General features: G+C 44.7%; 1 protein-coding gene across 3 annotated transcripts; it reads right to left on the reverse strand.

Annotated features, from left to right (window-relative positions):
• Positions 1-1,788: 1,788 nt before the first annotated feature.
• Positions 1,789-7,666, reverse strand: CMTR2 (cap methyltransferase 2). Of its 3 annotated transcripts, XM_059481457.1 has the most exons (3): positions 7,564-7,666; positions 3,220-5,386; positions 1,789-2,486 (listed from the first exon to the last, which is right to left on the reverse strand). In XM_059481457.1, the coding sequence occupies exons 2-3, from the start codon at positions 5,365-5,367 to the stop codon at positions 2,424-2,426; spliced, it is 2,211 nt and encodes a 736-aa protein (XP_059337440.1). In that variant the 5' UTR covers positions 5,368-5,386; positions 7,564-7,666; the 3' UTR covers positions 1,789-2,423. The 3 variants fall into 3 exon arrangements, with proteins under 3 accessions (XP_059337440.1, XP_059337438.1, XP_059337439.1); XM_059481455.1 differs by having other exon boundaries at positions 1,789-5,386; XM_059481456.1 differs by lacking the exon at positions 7,564-7,666 and adding an exon at positions 6,081-6,122 and having other exon boundaries at positions 1,789-5,386.
• Between the last annotated feature and the right edge of the window lie 6,409 nt (positions 7,667-14,075).

Genomic DNA, 14,075 nt, shown 5'->3' on the forward strand with positions numbered 1-14,075 from the left:
GAGGACCTGACACAAGACAGAAAAAGGACATTTGTTAAACAGCTGTTCAGCCAGGGAGAAAGCTAATTTGCTTTGGGCTCAGTGCTTTGTCTTTGCTTTCAACACCAACTATTTGAATTCAAAAACTGCCAGGCATACTAGCATATTAAGATCTATCAAAATTCAAATAAGATGCATAATCTAAATAATGCAGTGTATAAATTGACTTTAAGGACTGAAGAAGTTGCATATGCATCTTTTAAGGTCTGTGGCAGCAAAATGAAGACATCCATATTTCCCCTTTACTTTCCAATCTGCCATTTCATGTCTTTAGGCACTGTTTTTATACTGTTATATTGCAAATGCAAATATTTAATAAAACTTTTTATAGGCTTGAATACAATTCTAAGCATTTAAATTTCCCTGTAATTCAGTAAAACTATAAACCCATTAAACAGTATTTGCACCAAAATCAACCTGACAATCCCCATAACAAGCACTTCCAACCCAGTCTCTTGTTTCAAGGATGCTTCCAAAGTCCTCACATCCCCTGAAGAACATTTTGACATTAACAACCAAAGTTTTCAGCTTCGCTAAAACCAAGAGAGACACGGCTGTCATGCAGTTCATCATCCATTCAACTCCACTTCTTGCATAAAGATTTCCCCAAGAATCACCACTAGCTGTACAGAAATGAAGGTGTCAGAACAGGATTTATTTCCTGTGTCATCTCACACCTCTAGGACAAAGAATGATCTTCCCCAGCTCTCTAATTTGGTGCTTACTTCCAAAGAGAAAGGCAATGGGAAAAACATTGTCACAGACATCCTTTATGAAAAATCCTTTCTTTAGGATTTTTCCTCCTGAGAAGCTGAGAGGCCTCAGGATCAAAATGTAAGCAATGGTTATCTGCTGCTGCTGTGGAATACAACAGGTAGATCTGTGACTGGCTCACATTAGATGTTTGTAATTAATGGCCAATCACAGTCAGCTGGCTCTGACAGAGAACCGAGCCACAAACCTTTGTTATCATTTTTCTTATTCTATTCATAGCTAGCCTTCTGATGAAACTTCTTCTTCTATTCTTTCAGTATAGTTTTAATGTAATATATATCATAAAATAATAAAGCAAGCATTCTGAAATAAAGTGAGATGCTCGTCTCCTCCCCAATCCGAAAACCCCTGTGAACACTGTCACACATTAATAATTGCAATCAAAATGAGTTAGCAGACAGTTCTCCAGATAAACTGGACAGCCGACCCAAAGACAATCACCTGGAACCCCTGGCAGTGCAGCAGAGCCAGCCCTGAGGAATTAGGCACACAGTTTTTTCTCAATCACACCACTCAGTGAAGGCAAGCAATTAGGATGAGAATAAATAATGGATTTTGCAGACAAAATTACAGTGTGTAACAACCTCGTCCTACCTGAGCAGTGGTCACAGCCAGCAGAAACTGAAGATCCTTAAGATAAAATCCTTGCTGCTAAGAGTTACAGGAGCCACGGAGGGACATGGATGGTCAGGCTCAGTGACAAGGCCAAGGGAACTCTGTGCAGGCCTCCTCCCCTGCTTTGACCAAGTCTACAAGTGGAGTCTCTCTAAGCTGGTAAACTCCAAAGTTAAAGTTGGATAGAAATGCAGATGACTACACCCTTCACTCAGCAAGGATGGATAAATGACAAGATAAGGAAAGCCTGGCTAAAAAAAAAATCACAAAAAACACTTAAACCTTCCCAGGCTCCCCTACTGCATTTCACTGATTTCTTCCATATTTGGTAAATAAATATGTAAACAGCAACACCGAAAATCTAAAATAAAAGGCTTTATTTTCTCCAAACAGTAGTTGTTTTCCCTTCTTTTTTTAAAAAAAAATAGTCTTTTAACACTTTCAACATTTGTCAATAAAATGAAAATATACAACAACCATGTAATTCAACATATTTTCTTCTACTTCAAAAATATATGCATCCTTTACATCAAAAGCACACATTGATTACTTACAACACAAAAGCTTCATGGCTGCACAACCCAGAGGGCTCTCACACAAACATGAACACACTTGTGTGCGCAAGAAAGGCAGCACACAACTGGTGAACTGTTTTTTCAGGTGGTAACACTTCAAAGCCTTTGTTTTAAGGATTTTTAGCAGGGAAAAGCTGGCAAATCCCAGCAACTGCATGTTATGAGCCTCTCGTGGCTGGTGGAAGTTTCCTGCATTTAAATGTCTCCTAAAGGTTCTGCTTGTTACAAGCCCAAGTGTCTACAGCCACTGGCTAATTCTTTTAGCAAATTTCATTCTCGAGAATTGAGCTCAGCTTTGGACCCATAAGAAGTCACAAGAGAGGGCTTGATGGCAATCCAAATTATTGCCTGAAGAGTAAGCAATGAACAGCCAGAGGCTGAGCACTGCTCTGGCATAAACAGCTCCATTTGATCCTTCTGTCAAGTGACTGAAGTGCACAAAGAACTGGAACTCAGGATATCAGCATGGCATTCACAAAACAGCTGCAAGAATGAGATGGAGAAACCATTATCAGGCTTTGGCAAGGAAATTTTCATCTCAGCCCTCACTCACTGAAGTGCTAAAGAAGAGGCTGATATTCAAAGGCTACGAGGTGAAAATTCAGAGGCTCTTGTTTAAGAATGGTAAATGGGGCCATGTACCCATAACCACCACCACTTCATACCATCCAAAATGGTAAGGCAAGTTACACAGGATTTCCCCCACATCACCAACTGTAAATTAAAGGGATGTCAAAAGACAGTTTTTAGGAATGGTAATGGGAGGCTCTGAGGCTTATGCTCACATGTCAGCACTTGCTTCCATTGAATCAAATATGCCATGTTATTCTGCATCCTGAAACATGCAACTCAGTGGCCACAAACCAAGGTCTGGCTTTCTTTTCTCCTATTTCCTACAGATACAATATGGTGCACCTAGGATTGATAGCTCAAAACATCCTGCCAGCACCCTCAATGTCACACCAGTTTTGCATTAATGTTACCTTCACATTAACAGTGTTTTTAACACCTTCTGCCTGCCTGTGAAACAAGGTCTAGCAGCAGCAACTCACACAGTTCTAGAGTTATTTTAAAGTGGAATGTCACTAGTCATTCGCTGCTGCTGAGCTTGCACAATCAGGTGGAGCTGTCTCTTTGCAATGGCCGTGTTTAAATCCCACAGAAACTCCAACAGCTTGCCCTGGAGGAGAATCTCCATGGGCACGAACTGCAGAACCTGCTGGGGAGAGTCTGTGTCCAGCAGGGAGCTCATGAGAGCGTTCAGGTGCTGCAGGAACTCCGCCACGGGCGCGGGGAGGCCTCGGAAGCCCACGCAGAGCAGAGCGGCGCCGCTGCGCAGGGGCTCCCGCGAGGTCGGGCACGCGAACGCCACGCTCCGGAAACAGCAGTGCAGGATGAACACCAGGCCAGCTGTGAAACGTGTCAGGCAGGAGAGAACAGGCAAAACCAAGGCATCTCCTGCTGCCAGCTGCGCCAAGGAATGCAGAACACACTCCAACAGCTGCTGCTGGTACTTTGGTTCTCCATCGTACAGCAAAGAGAAGCTGAAAGTCAGCAGCGTGGCTGCGTCCATGGGCTTTATTTCCATGCTGGGCTGGCTGTCTGTGTCACACAGGGTGGGAAAGCCCACCACAAGGCACTTGAATTGGTCACTACAACTTTCATTTAGGCCTTGCTGATGGCACCTGGCAAGATCAGAAACTTTTGCCAGTATGAGTTCCCCAGGAAGAAATTCACAAGAGTGACAAGGCTGCAGCATTGATCTGCTTTTCAGCCTCCCCCCACCCAACTCCTTCACAGCTTCATTAAGATTTTCTAAGACCTGAACATCACAAAATGGAGAACACTTTACTCTGGGCAATCTTCTTCCTTCCAAAATGTACCAAAAGCTACATTCAAGGTTAGAAAATGATCCTTCCAGAACACACATGTTCCCAGCATTATTTAAACTATGTTCCTCAGCCCAGTGATTCAAATAGCCCTTTGCCACTTTATCACTCCATGTCAGGGTTTCCATCATTTTCCTTTCATTGTATGTACTAAAGTATTTGTTTCTTTGCCCAAACCATTTTGCATTCATGCTGCAACCAGCCTGGGATTTCTTGACAAGCCAGTTATTTCTGCCAATGGGTTTCAGGTGGAACTTTTGCATGAAGAACTCTACTGCACAGTCTCTTAACTTGTTCAGTTTCACCTGCTCTGCTTCTTCCATGCGCTCAAAAAGACGGATATTCTCAGAGATAGTCTCCACCTGGCACTTGTAGAAGAACATGCAACACTCCTCATGTGTTTTAAGGAATGATTCAGGAAGTGTATGCTGGGAGAAGAGAGCTTTGTTGAGCATTTCTGTTCCAAAGTTCTGTGTCATTTTAGGAAGAAGCAGATGAAGGCTTTCTCTGCCCATATAGCGAAGGCAAACCACATAGGCCTCTGAGTTCCCAGCTTTGCTGGTGGCTGGTTTAAAGACATGGACCTCCTCAAAAGAGCAGTTCAGCAGAAAGAGCAGGTTGATAGAACAGTGCTCAAACAGAGTGAACATCTTCAAAACAAAGGATCCTCCAGTGCCCAGGATCATTAAAGCAGTGACTGTTTCACAGTAATGAAGAGGTGAGACAAGAGCTTCCTGCTCACCTGGATTCCCCTGGCAATCAAAGCTGCCATCAGCAGTTACCAAGTGGACTGTGGCCATATTGCTCACAAAGCTCTGAAGTCCTGTTAGATGTCTTAATGTCATCACATCCCCAGTGTTATCTGGGCCAAAGTACCACCAAGGTAACGTGTTCGCTATCAGACGGTCGTCCATGATCATCATAAGGATGTCGTTGGCTTCATGATAAGGGTTTAGGGTATTAGCTACCCAATTCCAGTGGCAAGGGACATGGTGGGACTTCAAGAAGTGGTTAAGGCTGGCTATAAAAGCTCCAGGCGCTTCACAGAGGTGCACAGAATTCAGTTCTCCATTTTGAAGAGCTTCTTCTGGGAGAAGAGCAAAACTGCACAGGATCTCATGAAATTTGCACCATGCCTGGGTACAGAGCTCAGCATTCACAGATTTCTTCACATGAGATATTATTTTCCCTGCTTTATTGGTAAATGAGGTGTGCTGATGCCAATCCTCCAGGTTCTTATCACTCAGCTGGTTCTTCACTTCATTCATTGAGTCCTTCAGAGCCTGGAGTGAGTGAAATTCCACATGATCACATGTAAAAGCATTGCTGGGATCTGGCAGCTTCCATTCATCGTTCACTGGCTTAGTGTAAGTAAACTTCTTCTCAAAGAGCTTCTCAGTTTCAGAGAGAATTTCAGGACTGAATTTTTCAAGGTTGATCTTCTGGTTAACATTAGGCTGCTTACATTTATCCATTCTTGAGTGGACTCCCAACCTGGAAAACATCAGGGGAGAAGAAACCATGTCATTCCAATCACACCAGTACAGAAATAGGAAAAGCTTTTTGTGAAAAATAAAAATGTGTCTTGCTTAACACCTATATTCTAGAACAGAGGTAAATGCACCAATGAGGAATGTAAATGAGGGCTATCATTTGAAAATCAGGAGGTTCACCAGTTCAATTGCCCTTCTTGCTATTTACACAGCAAGTGAAGAAGAGTTTGCTGGTGCTTAGCCCTTCACTGACTCTGAATATTCTGCTCACTGTATAGATCTAAACACTTAAATACAAATATCTCTCTCAGTCACAAAAGAGAACACACCACGAGCTCTCCAAATTCAGCAAGTGGCCCAGAAACATTATCATCTGATGATGGCAGTGTTTATCTGAGAGCTCTAAGTATGGAGGGTGGGGAGCCACAAGCAAAGGCATCTTTGAGAGGGAGCACAGCTGCTGCTCCTCCAATTTCCCAAGCAGAAAAAACCATCCCACCTCTTCCACCAGCCCCAGTGTAATGCTGGGGTAGCCCTCATTGGAAACTGCCCCTCAGCTGAAGGGCCCTGCAGGGATGCTGGACATCAGCCAGTGAGCAAAACCTTTCCCTTCCTCTGCTCAGCATTACTGCTCTCTGCCAGATGACTGCAAACCCTTATGCCTTCCTTTAATGACTGAAAAAGCTGTGATAAACCTGAAGTGAGAGGACTTGCTTGCAGCTGTGGTCAATGGGAATACGTGCTTGATGTTAAAGAAGAATGCAGTGCTAAGTGCTGTGGGTAAAGGCCAACAAATACAAGCACACTCCACACAAAGCTGACGAGGCTGCTGCAATCTGCTCCACTGCCCAGCACAAAGCACACAGCGCACAACTGACAGGCACTAACCAGAAATCAGCCAGCCAGCAATTTATTCTAAACTAAAATGTTCATTTAAGCAAAATAATTCAATCAAAATTACCACTCGGGATAGGAAATCTCTCAGCCTATCTCTTCAACCATCCCTCAAGCCCTCCCATTCCCACAAACGCAAAATACAATGACTTTAAGTGTTACATAACAAGGGAGTTTGAGAAAATATTGGATTAAAACGGAAAGAGCTGAGAAAGTTTGGAAACAATGGCCACCTGCAGCACTTTACTCTTCCTCTCAAACCCATGTAGGGCCTCAAGCCACAGCCCACATCGCTTTGCCCTCATCACCATCAGCCCTCTGAGGAGAAGAGAGGCACAGGGTCACACACACAGCTGAGGTTTCATCTTGCCTTTCCGCAGTTTAAGGCCTTTCAACAGGCAGGTTTAATTTCACTGTCCTCTATGCAGGTGGGCTCTGGCTTTAATCTCATCCTTTCTTGTAGGATGTTCTGGGTAAAGAGGAAAACTGGGGGAAACACAGACCATTGTGCCCTTGACTAGTATATTTAATTTTAAACAGCAACTATGAGTATGGGCTTTTAATTACAGCTCACCTCAGTGATTCATAGAAGAGGTTTGGAAGGGACCTTAAACACCATCTCATCCCAACCCCCCTGCCATGGCTAAGGGATACCTGCCACTAGACCAGGTTGCTCAAACCTCCATCCAATCTGGCCTTGGACACTTCCAGGAATGGGGAAGCCACAGCTTCTCTGGGCAACCTGTACCTGGCCCTTGCCACCCTCACAGGGAAGAATTTCTTCCTAACATCCAATCTAAATGTCTCTTCTTTTAGATCAAAAACGTTCCTCCTTGCCCCACCACTATCTGCCCAGGTAAAATGTCACCCTCCTTTCATATAAGCCTCTTTTAAGTACTGGAAGGGGCTCCAAGAGCTCCCCAGAGCATTCTGCAAGGCTGAACAACGCCAGCTCTTAGCTTGTCCCAGAGGTGCTACGGCCAACATACTAACAAGCCCAACCCTAAATCCAGGCTCACTCAGCACATAGCAAGAACAGGCAAGCGCCTGCTTTCTCATCTTCATTTCCAGACCCCTTCCGGCCAGGACCGGGCTCTGGGCTCGCCCCACCGCGCAGCTCCTCACCCATCCCCGCGCTCCGCTCCCCGCCTCAGCGCGGCCCGGCCGCCTCCCTCCGCCCCGGCCGCTCGTAGCGCCGCGCCCGCCCGAGGCGCCTCCCCGCGCCGCCCGCTCCCTACGCGAGGCCGCGGCGGCAGCGCGGCCTGGAGCCGCTCCCGCTCTTACCCGGCGGGAGCGCGCCCAGCCCGGCCCCTCGCCCGCCCGGCACGCCCTCTGCTCGGGGGGCACCGCCCTGCCCCGGGCCGGGAGGGCTCTCGCCGCTCCGGCTTTGCCATCAGTGGCGGGGGAGGCTGGCAGCCGGAGTGGGTGAGGAGCAGCAGAGTCCCGGGCGGGCGGCAGCGCGGCTCCTCGGCTCCATCTCCCAAACAGGAGCCCAAGCGCGGCTGTTTCTCAGGAGGAAAAGGAGCAGTGGAGCCGCCTCCGAGCAGCGGGGCAGCCCGGCAGGACGGCGGTGCTGGAAGGCTGGAAGTTACCCGCGCAGCACTTACCAGCGCTAGCGCTGACAGGTTGCTCAGGAGGAAAAGAGGAGAAAGGCTGTATGGGGATGTGTGGCCACCCGCTGGAGAGGCAGCGCTGGGGCTCAGCGCCCTGGGTGCTTTTTGCCGACGCCCTGGGCCGCCTGCCCTGGGAGCCTGAGCCCGGTGCGATCATCTCACAGCCCTGCAGGGACCGCGGCTCAGCAGTGATGCTCCTCCAGAGCTTGCTTTGCCCTCTGGAACCCATAAGGAGACTCTTCACTGAGTAACCCACCTTGCTGCCCTTTCTAAATCCCCGGGAGACTTGTTACACCCGGCTTGGGTTAGCAGGAGGCAAGAGCCTTGAAATATTAACAGAGTCATAGTGAGCATCACTGAGCATCCATTGCAGCATCCCTGGAAACACACAGACGCTTTAGACAGCAAAACAGCATCTAATCTGCACACAGGAGCAGAAAGGTCAAAGCGTATTCATTATTACAGTAAACAGCAGGTGCAAGTTGCTTTTGAGACTTTAAATATTATGGGGATTTTCCTATATGCAGGTTCAGGAGCTTGGCACTCCCCAACCCTTCTGGGAACAAATAGCCAACAATGGAGCATGAGTAAGCAGAAATCCTTTTGCTTTAATATGAGGCTTCCTGCTATTGATTTTTGCACTTTCACATACTCTTCATGAAGCTCAATCCAGTCCTACGCCAGAAGTAGTTTTGCTACAGAAATTCAGTGCTATCAGTACTAAGCACTCCAGAACTGATAACTTGGGAAAATTTTGCTCAAAGCCCAGTAACTGAAAATAAAAAAAACCCTTTACTGGTCCATCTTAAGGATATAATAATGTATACATAAGGAATCTTTTCTCCCACTCTAGGTACATGAGAGAATTTGTATGTTAAAGTCATAACTGAAGACAGGGATCTATAATCAGACAACTTTCCTCCCCTCTTTTAATCTACTTGCTTGGTTTCTAAAATGAAGCAATATTACTACAAAATACAATCTTAAGTATAGAAAAAGTCCAGTGCTACTTATAAACACGAATACAGGACAAAACTCTATAAATCTCTTGAGAGGGGAAAAAAAGAGAGAATGTCTTTTTCAAGCCAAATCCTGTCATATTGACCCCTAATAGTGGTGTAACAAAATGGTACTTATTGGCTGCCTCATCAGAAAGAAGTTTTACCTAATGAGAAACAGCTGAGATGCAGATGGAAGATTTCTGTCTCAGTGCCTCTTCACCCTTTGACTGGCCTGTTTGAAGATCACCTTTACTTAACCAAGATTTTCTGCTATGTAAAAGTAGAGGGAGAGCTGGGGCAAATGAATGAAAGCAAGTGGGCAGCTGGTGAGGTGTGGAGCTGAGGGTGTGGTGGGTTCTCCAGTGCCTGGTCTGGTCTCTGTTGACAATACAGGGCACACAGTGATGGCATTGCTAAAATTTTATCCTTAGCTCTTGAGACTTTAAAGTTAGTGGGGAGGTCAAAGGTATGTTATAGTCTGAAATGTTTGTGTTTGTAGTAAAAGCCTGAGCAGAGCTTTGCTTTAGTTTTGGCTTTCTCACTGATATTTCCAGTGGTGCTGGGATGTTTTGGTTGCCTTCCTTCTGTTGTTTCTGCATACTCACACACCAGCCACAAGGTGTACACTGGCTGACTTCTGTGGGCCATAGGTAATTAAAGCATTGAGTTTAAGGGTTGATTCTTTTTAATTTCTTACACACATCACTTTTCACATGTTCTTGAGTGCTTGGATAACACTACCAAAAGAACAGCTACAATTCAGCTCGTGGGGCAAAGTGGTCTCTAAGCAAGGCTTGACCTTTGCATTTCTACCCTGCCAGGCTTTTACTGGAGCTTGCAGCTTCTCAGTGTCACGCTCCCCTGGACTCCTGGAGATAAGGCTCTTCCAAATCACAGGAGAGAACAATTCATCACTGAGTGCATGACAGCACAAGAGTCCTAGCTGAAGTAAATGTGATTGAATAGCACGCTTAAGAAAAATGTGATGCTTTTTCTGAAATTAAACTTTCAACTCAGCTTGTGAGCTTCAGGATCCTTCTATGTTTTCTGAAATCTCTTCAAGTTAAAGCAGAAATTTGAGTAGACACTTATGTCTTATGCAAAATAATCTCTCTTTTTTGCTATTGTTGTTGTTTGGTTTGGTTTCTTTGGTCCATGTAAGATACTTAAAATGAGAACCTAGCACTTTCTTTCTTCCTGCATTAGCCCTGCTTCTATGGAGCTAAACTTTTATCAGCTGATCTTCAGCTGCTATTTTTCCAATCAGACTGTATCCTCTGTGCACAGCTGTGGCACCAACAGCCCCAGATGGAAGCATCTGTCTTTAAGGGAATATTGGGCAGTTAAACACAGGAGGTTAAACATCTCATTAAGAGCAAACTAGTCTTGTTTATGCCCCTGATTTTTTTTTTTCTTTTGTAGATATATGTTATAACTCTGCTATGTGATGGAGCTGGGGAAATGCTGGGGTGTTTGGGAGCTCTTTCCATCATACTGAATGTGTGCAGGGAGTTATCTGGGAAGACTATGCTGAGCCATGGAAGAAACTTCCATAGATTCCATGGGATACCCAGTACTTCTCACCCTGCTTCTAAAGATCAGTCCCAAACCCACATAATTTTGCACCACATCTCGCTGTGGTTTTATCTATCACTGTGCTGGATGCAAGATATTTGTCAATTGGGATGATAACATTGGTGTGGCAGAGCAGTTGAGAGAAGGCTCTCAGTCAGACATGAGAAGAATTACCCACAGTGATTATGTGGATGATTATGATTAGATTTATTGCTAATAGAGTATCTAAATTAAACAGTGTGGTATGTAAATCACAGCACTCTTGTCTGTTGCAGTGGTGCACAATGCTGGGACAGCTGGTTGCCCTTAATGAGGTGGATTTCCATGACCTTGGGGACTGATCTGTAAGGGTCATTCTTCTGCTGCTTCTGGCTTGCAGTCCAAAGTCAGGCAGATTTTTGTTTCACTTTCATCACCAGAGGAATTGCAGCCACTATCTGCTACAAGGAAAGTGAGTTGGGAAACTCCAGTAAACAATGTCTGACGTAGCCAGTTGGTAAAATGACGTACAGTTTTCTAACCTTTGCTTCTTTAAACAAAAAATCACTGAAAGGGAAAACCTATCAACTGCTCAATAATGTGTTATTATTGCACCACACACAAGATAATGAGGAAGCATTGATCCTGTTGGAACAGCACAAATACATCCTGACAGACCACAACTACCAGTAATTGTACGTTCACCTACTGACCTCCAGAAATCAGTGTTTTCCAGAGGGGGCTGTGGGGAAACAAGGACATGGTCCTGAGACCTAGTGAAAGGTCTGGCATTTCACTGTGTGAAAGTATTATCAATTATTGAAGAGGAAACCAGACCACAGAACAGGATAAACTTTGGTCCTGTGTTGTTTTGATATGTGACCTTCCTAAGGAGAATTTGTATTCTTCATATGGAGAAGCATCTTGGAGCCCCAGGCCAGCAGCTGGCTGTGGTGCCAGGATATGAACTGCATTTACCTGTGTTGAATAGGGAAATATATCTATTGTCAAGGATTCTTAGTGCTACATGGAGCTGTGTTGTATAATTCAATTATCTGAGAATTGTTTTCTTATGTGACAGGCCCGAAAGCATTTCTTCCTTATCCTTTATAATTTTTAGTTCAAGTTATTTGTGTTTATTGTAGACCACAGGGGTACCTGGCCTTTTTTAGTCTCCAGTCCACCAGGATCTGTGGTTTCTTTTCCACTTATTCTCACTAAGGATTGTTTCAGCCCTCCACTACACTTTCCCCTGATTTTTTGCCTGCCTCAAAGCACTTCCACATTGAAAAGCCCATCCTTTCATCCCAAGCCTGACATACTGCTGATCCCTGGTTGTGCTCTTTGTATCCCTTCAGAAGGTTCAACTCCTTTCCCTCAAATCCCCAAATAATCCTTTTTATACTCTTTCTAAGTTCCTTGCCACAGGTGCTTTTGCTTCCACAAACTCCTATGGCCACAACTGCAATCTTACCCTTTGCTATTTGATCCATCTCCCAGAGCTGGAAGATGGAAGTGTTGGCTGGTATTAGGACATCTCTGCTCTTTTACTGATTTCTGTGGTGTCATTTATTCACAGGTTTTGTCAAGTTGCTTCCTCTTCCTGCCTGAGTCTTACAAAGATGGTGAGGTTTTACAGAGCAGGCATGTAATTTGTGAGTGCTGTGGCTGCTTCCCTCCCAGTAAACATCATAAACCCTTTACATTTACTGATCTGTCCTAAAACCTTTTTCCCACTGCCCTCACAGGAGGGCTATTTGGGACTGCACATTTTGGCCAGCTGGAAGCTTTTTTCTGATGTCTGGCCTAACTGAACACGCATCTCCTCAGTTTCCTGCTGCTTGTCTTAAGTTTCTGCATCTCTCCTGCCTCCATGGCAACATTTTCAGGCTGTCATGGAAGCATTGCTTTGCTCTCATTTTGCTCAGCTAACCATGACAGGCTCTTTGAACGTCTGGTTTTCTGTTCCCCTGGCCAGCCCTTTGCTGCATTCACTGTGGTCAGAGGTCTCTTTCCTGTCAATGTACAATGAGCAGTATGCTCACCACTCCAGGCAGAGCTTGTTAGAGATTGTTATTAAAATGATCTGTTGAGGAATAACTTTTCTGGTATATAATTCAATTTTATCTCCCTTTCTTGTGGCTAGTAACACTCCAGTGGCTGTCTGGCTAGCCAGTGTATAATGAGTTTCCCAAACAAAGCCTTTCCAAATTGCTGCAAAATTCCTGATTAATTCTTGGCAGTAATTTTTAATCAAACCTGGAGCGTGTGCTTTGGGTAGTCAGCAGAAAAGCTGATCTTTCCAAAATTTAGCCATTTCACCTTGCTCTAAAACACTGAGGCAGAATCCTGGCTTTTTTAAGTGTGAGAGAATTGGGAGAAATGCCCCCCAGGTAAGAGCACCTGTAAGGGCATGGTAATGCCTGTAGTGCTTAGGGGGGATACTTTCTTCTGGGCAAGGCTGTCCCCACTGTGCAGACACTCTGTGAATATTTCTGCAGCTCAGTTCCTCTTCCCAAAAGAGTGATGTGCAGGAGGTGTGAGAAGACTGCAAAATAATTTGATACAGTGATAATGTCAGCACACAGGAAAGTGGAGACTTACCCTAAAGCACTAATTAAATGTTTTGATGAAATGCTTGCAAAATACTTCACGACGCTTCTTAAGATGGAAATTGCTGTAGGAATGTACAGCATTGTTAGAAAATAATTTCAGGTGATTGTATCTGCATCCTGTAGCAGTTGAAGTTCTCACTATGGAAGCAGGGCTTGAATGACAGCCAAGGCAGTAACATCAGGATTATAGATACAAATTGCTGCAGACACATACAGACAGAGACAACTGAGATTCCTTCAGGACAAAAGACTCTCAATAATTTTTTTCAGCATTATGCAATCTATTCAATACCTTCTTTTTCTAGATAAATCTGATTTGGAGCATTCCCTGCAGTCTAATTGGCATGAATGTCCTCAGTGCTCAAATTAATTTTGTCCTAGTAGGGTGAACGTTTATCTCTTACTTGTCCAGCCAATGCAGCATTACAGGTTAAAACTCAAGTAATTTTTGTTGCTGTTAAATAACCAACATTGCAGCAAGACAGATAAAATGGCCCCTTTTTGATAATCCTGTTTTCCATGTAAATCCAAACTAGGAAGGAGATTGTCTTAGATGAGAGCAAATTGGGAAGAGCTCTCAGGCTGTCTGATCTCTCTTGTCTGCTTTGCAAAAAAAGAATCAGATTAATGAACGTAATCAGATTAAGGCTGAAGAAGGGAACATATCTGGGGGGCATCAGAACTCTGCTGATACCAACAAGCTCTATGGAAAATCAACATTAAGGGCCTAACATTGCTCTGCAATTTAATTTAATGGCAGCAAATAATGGGTTTCAAAGAAGTCCTGAGTAGTGGCAAGAGGAGCCTGGACTTCCAGAGGGCAGAAAGACTTGAGTGAGCTGGTGAGTGGCTCTAAGACCCTGGGTTTGGGTGAATGTTGCTTGGGGTGATGGTGACTTCCAGAATCCTTTGGCACACTGGCTCACAGCCAAGCAGTGTGGGCCTTCTTTGGGCACAGGGTTTGGTGCAGTTAAATCTACCTAAAACCATCTCTGCTCTCAGTCTGCTGTGTT

The sequence above is a fragment of the Ammospiza nelsoni genome, chromosome 13 (genome assembly GCF_027579445.1).
Source record: "Ammospiza nelsoni isolate bAmmNel1 chromosome 13, bAmmNel1.pri, whole genome shotgun sequence".
NCBI lineage: Eukaryota > Metazoa > Chordata > Aves > Passeriformes > Passerellidae > Ammospiza > Ammospiza nelsoni.

Coding starts and splice junctions, on each gene's coding strand:
- CMTR2 (XM_059481455.1), bottom strand. CDS start 5,367: ATGGATAAATGTAAGCAGCCTAATGTTAACCAGAAGATCAACCTTGAA.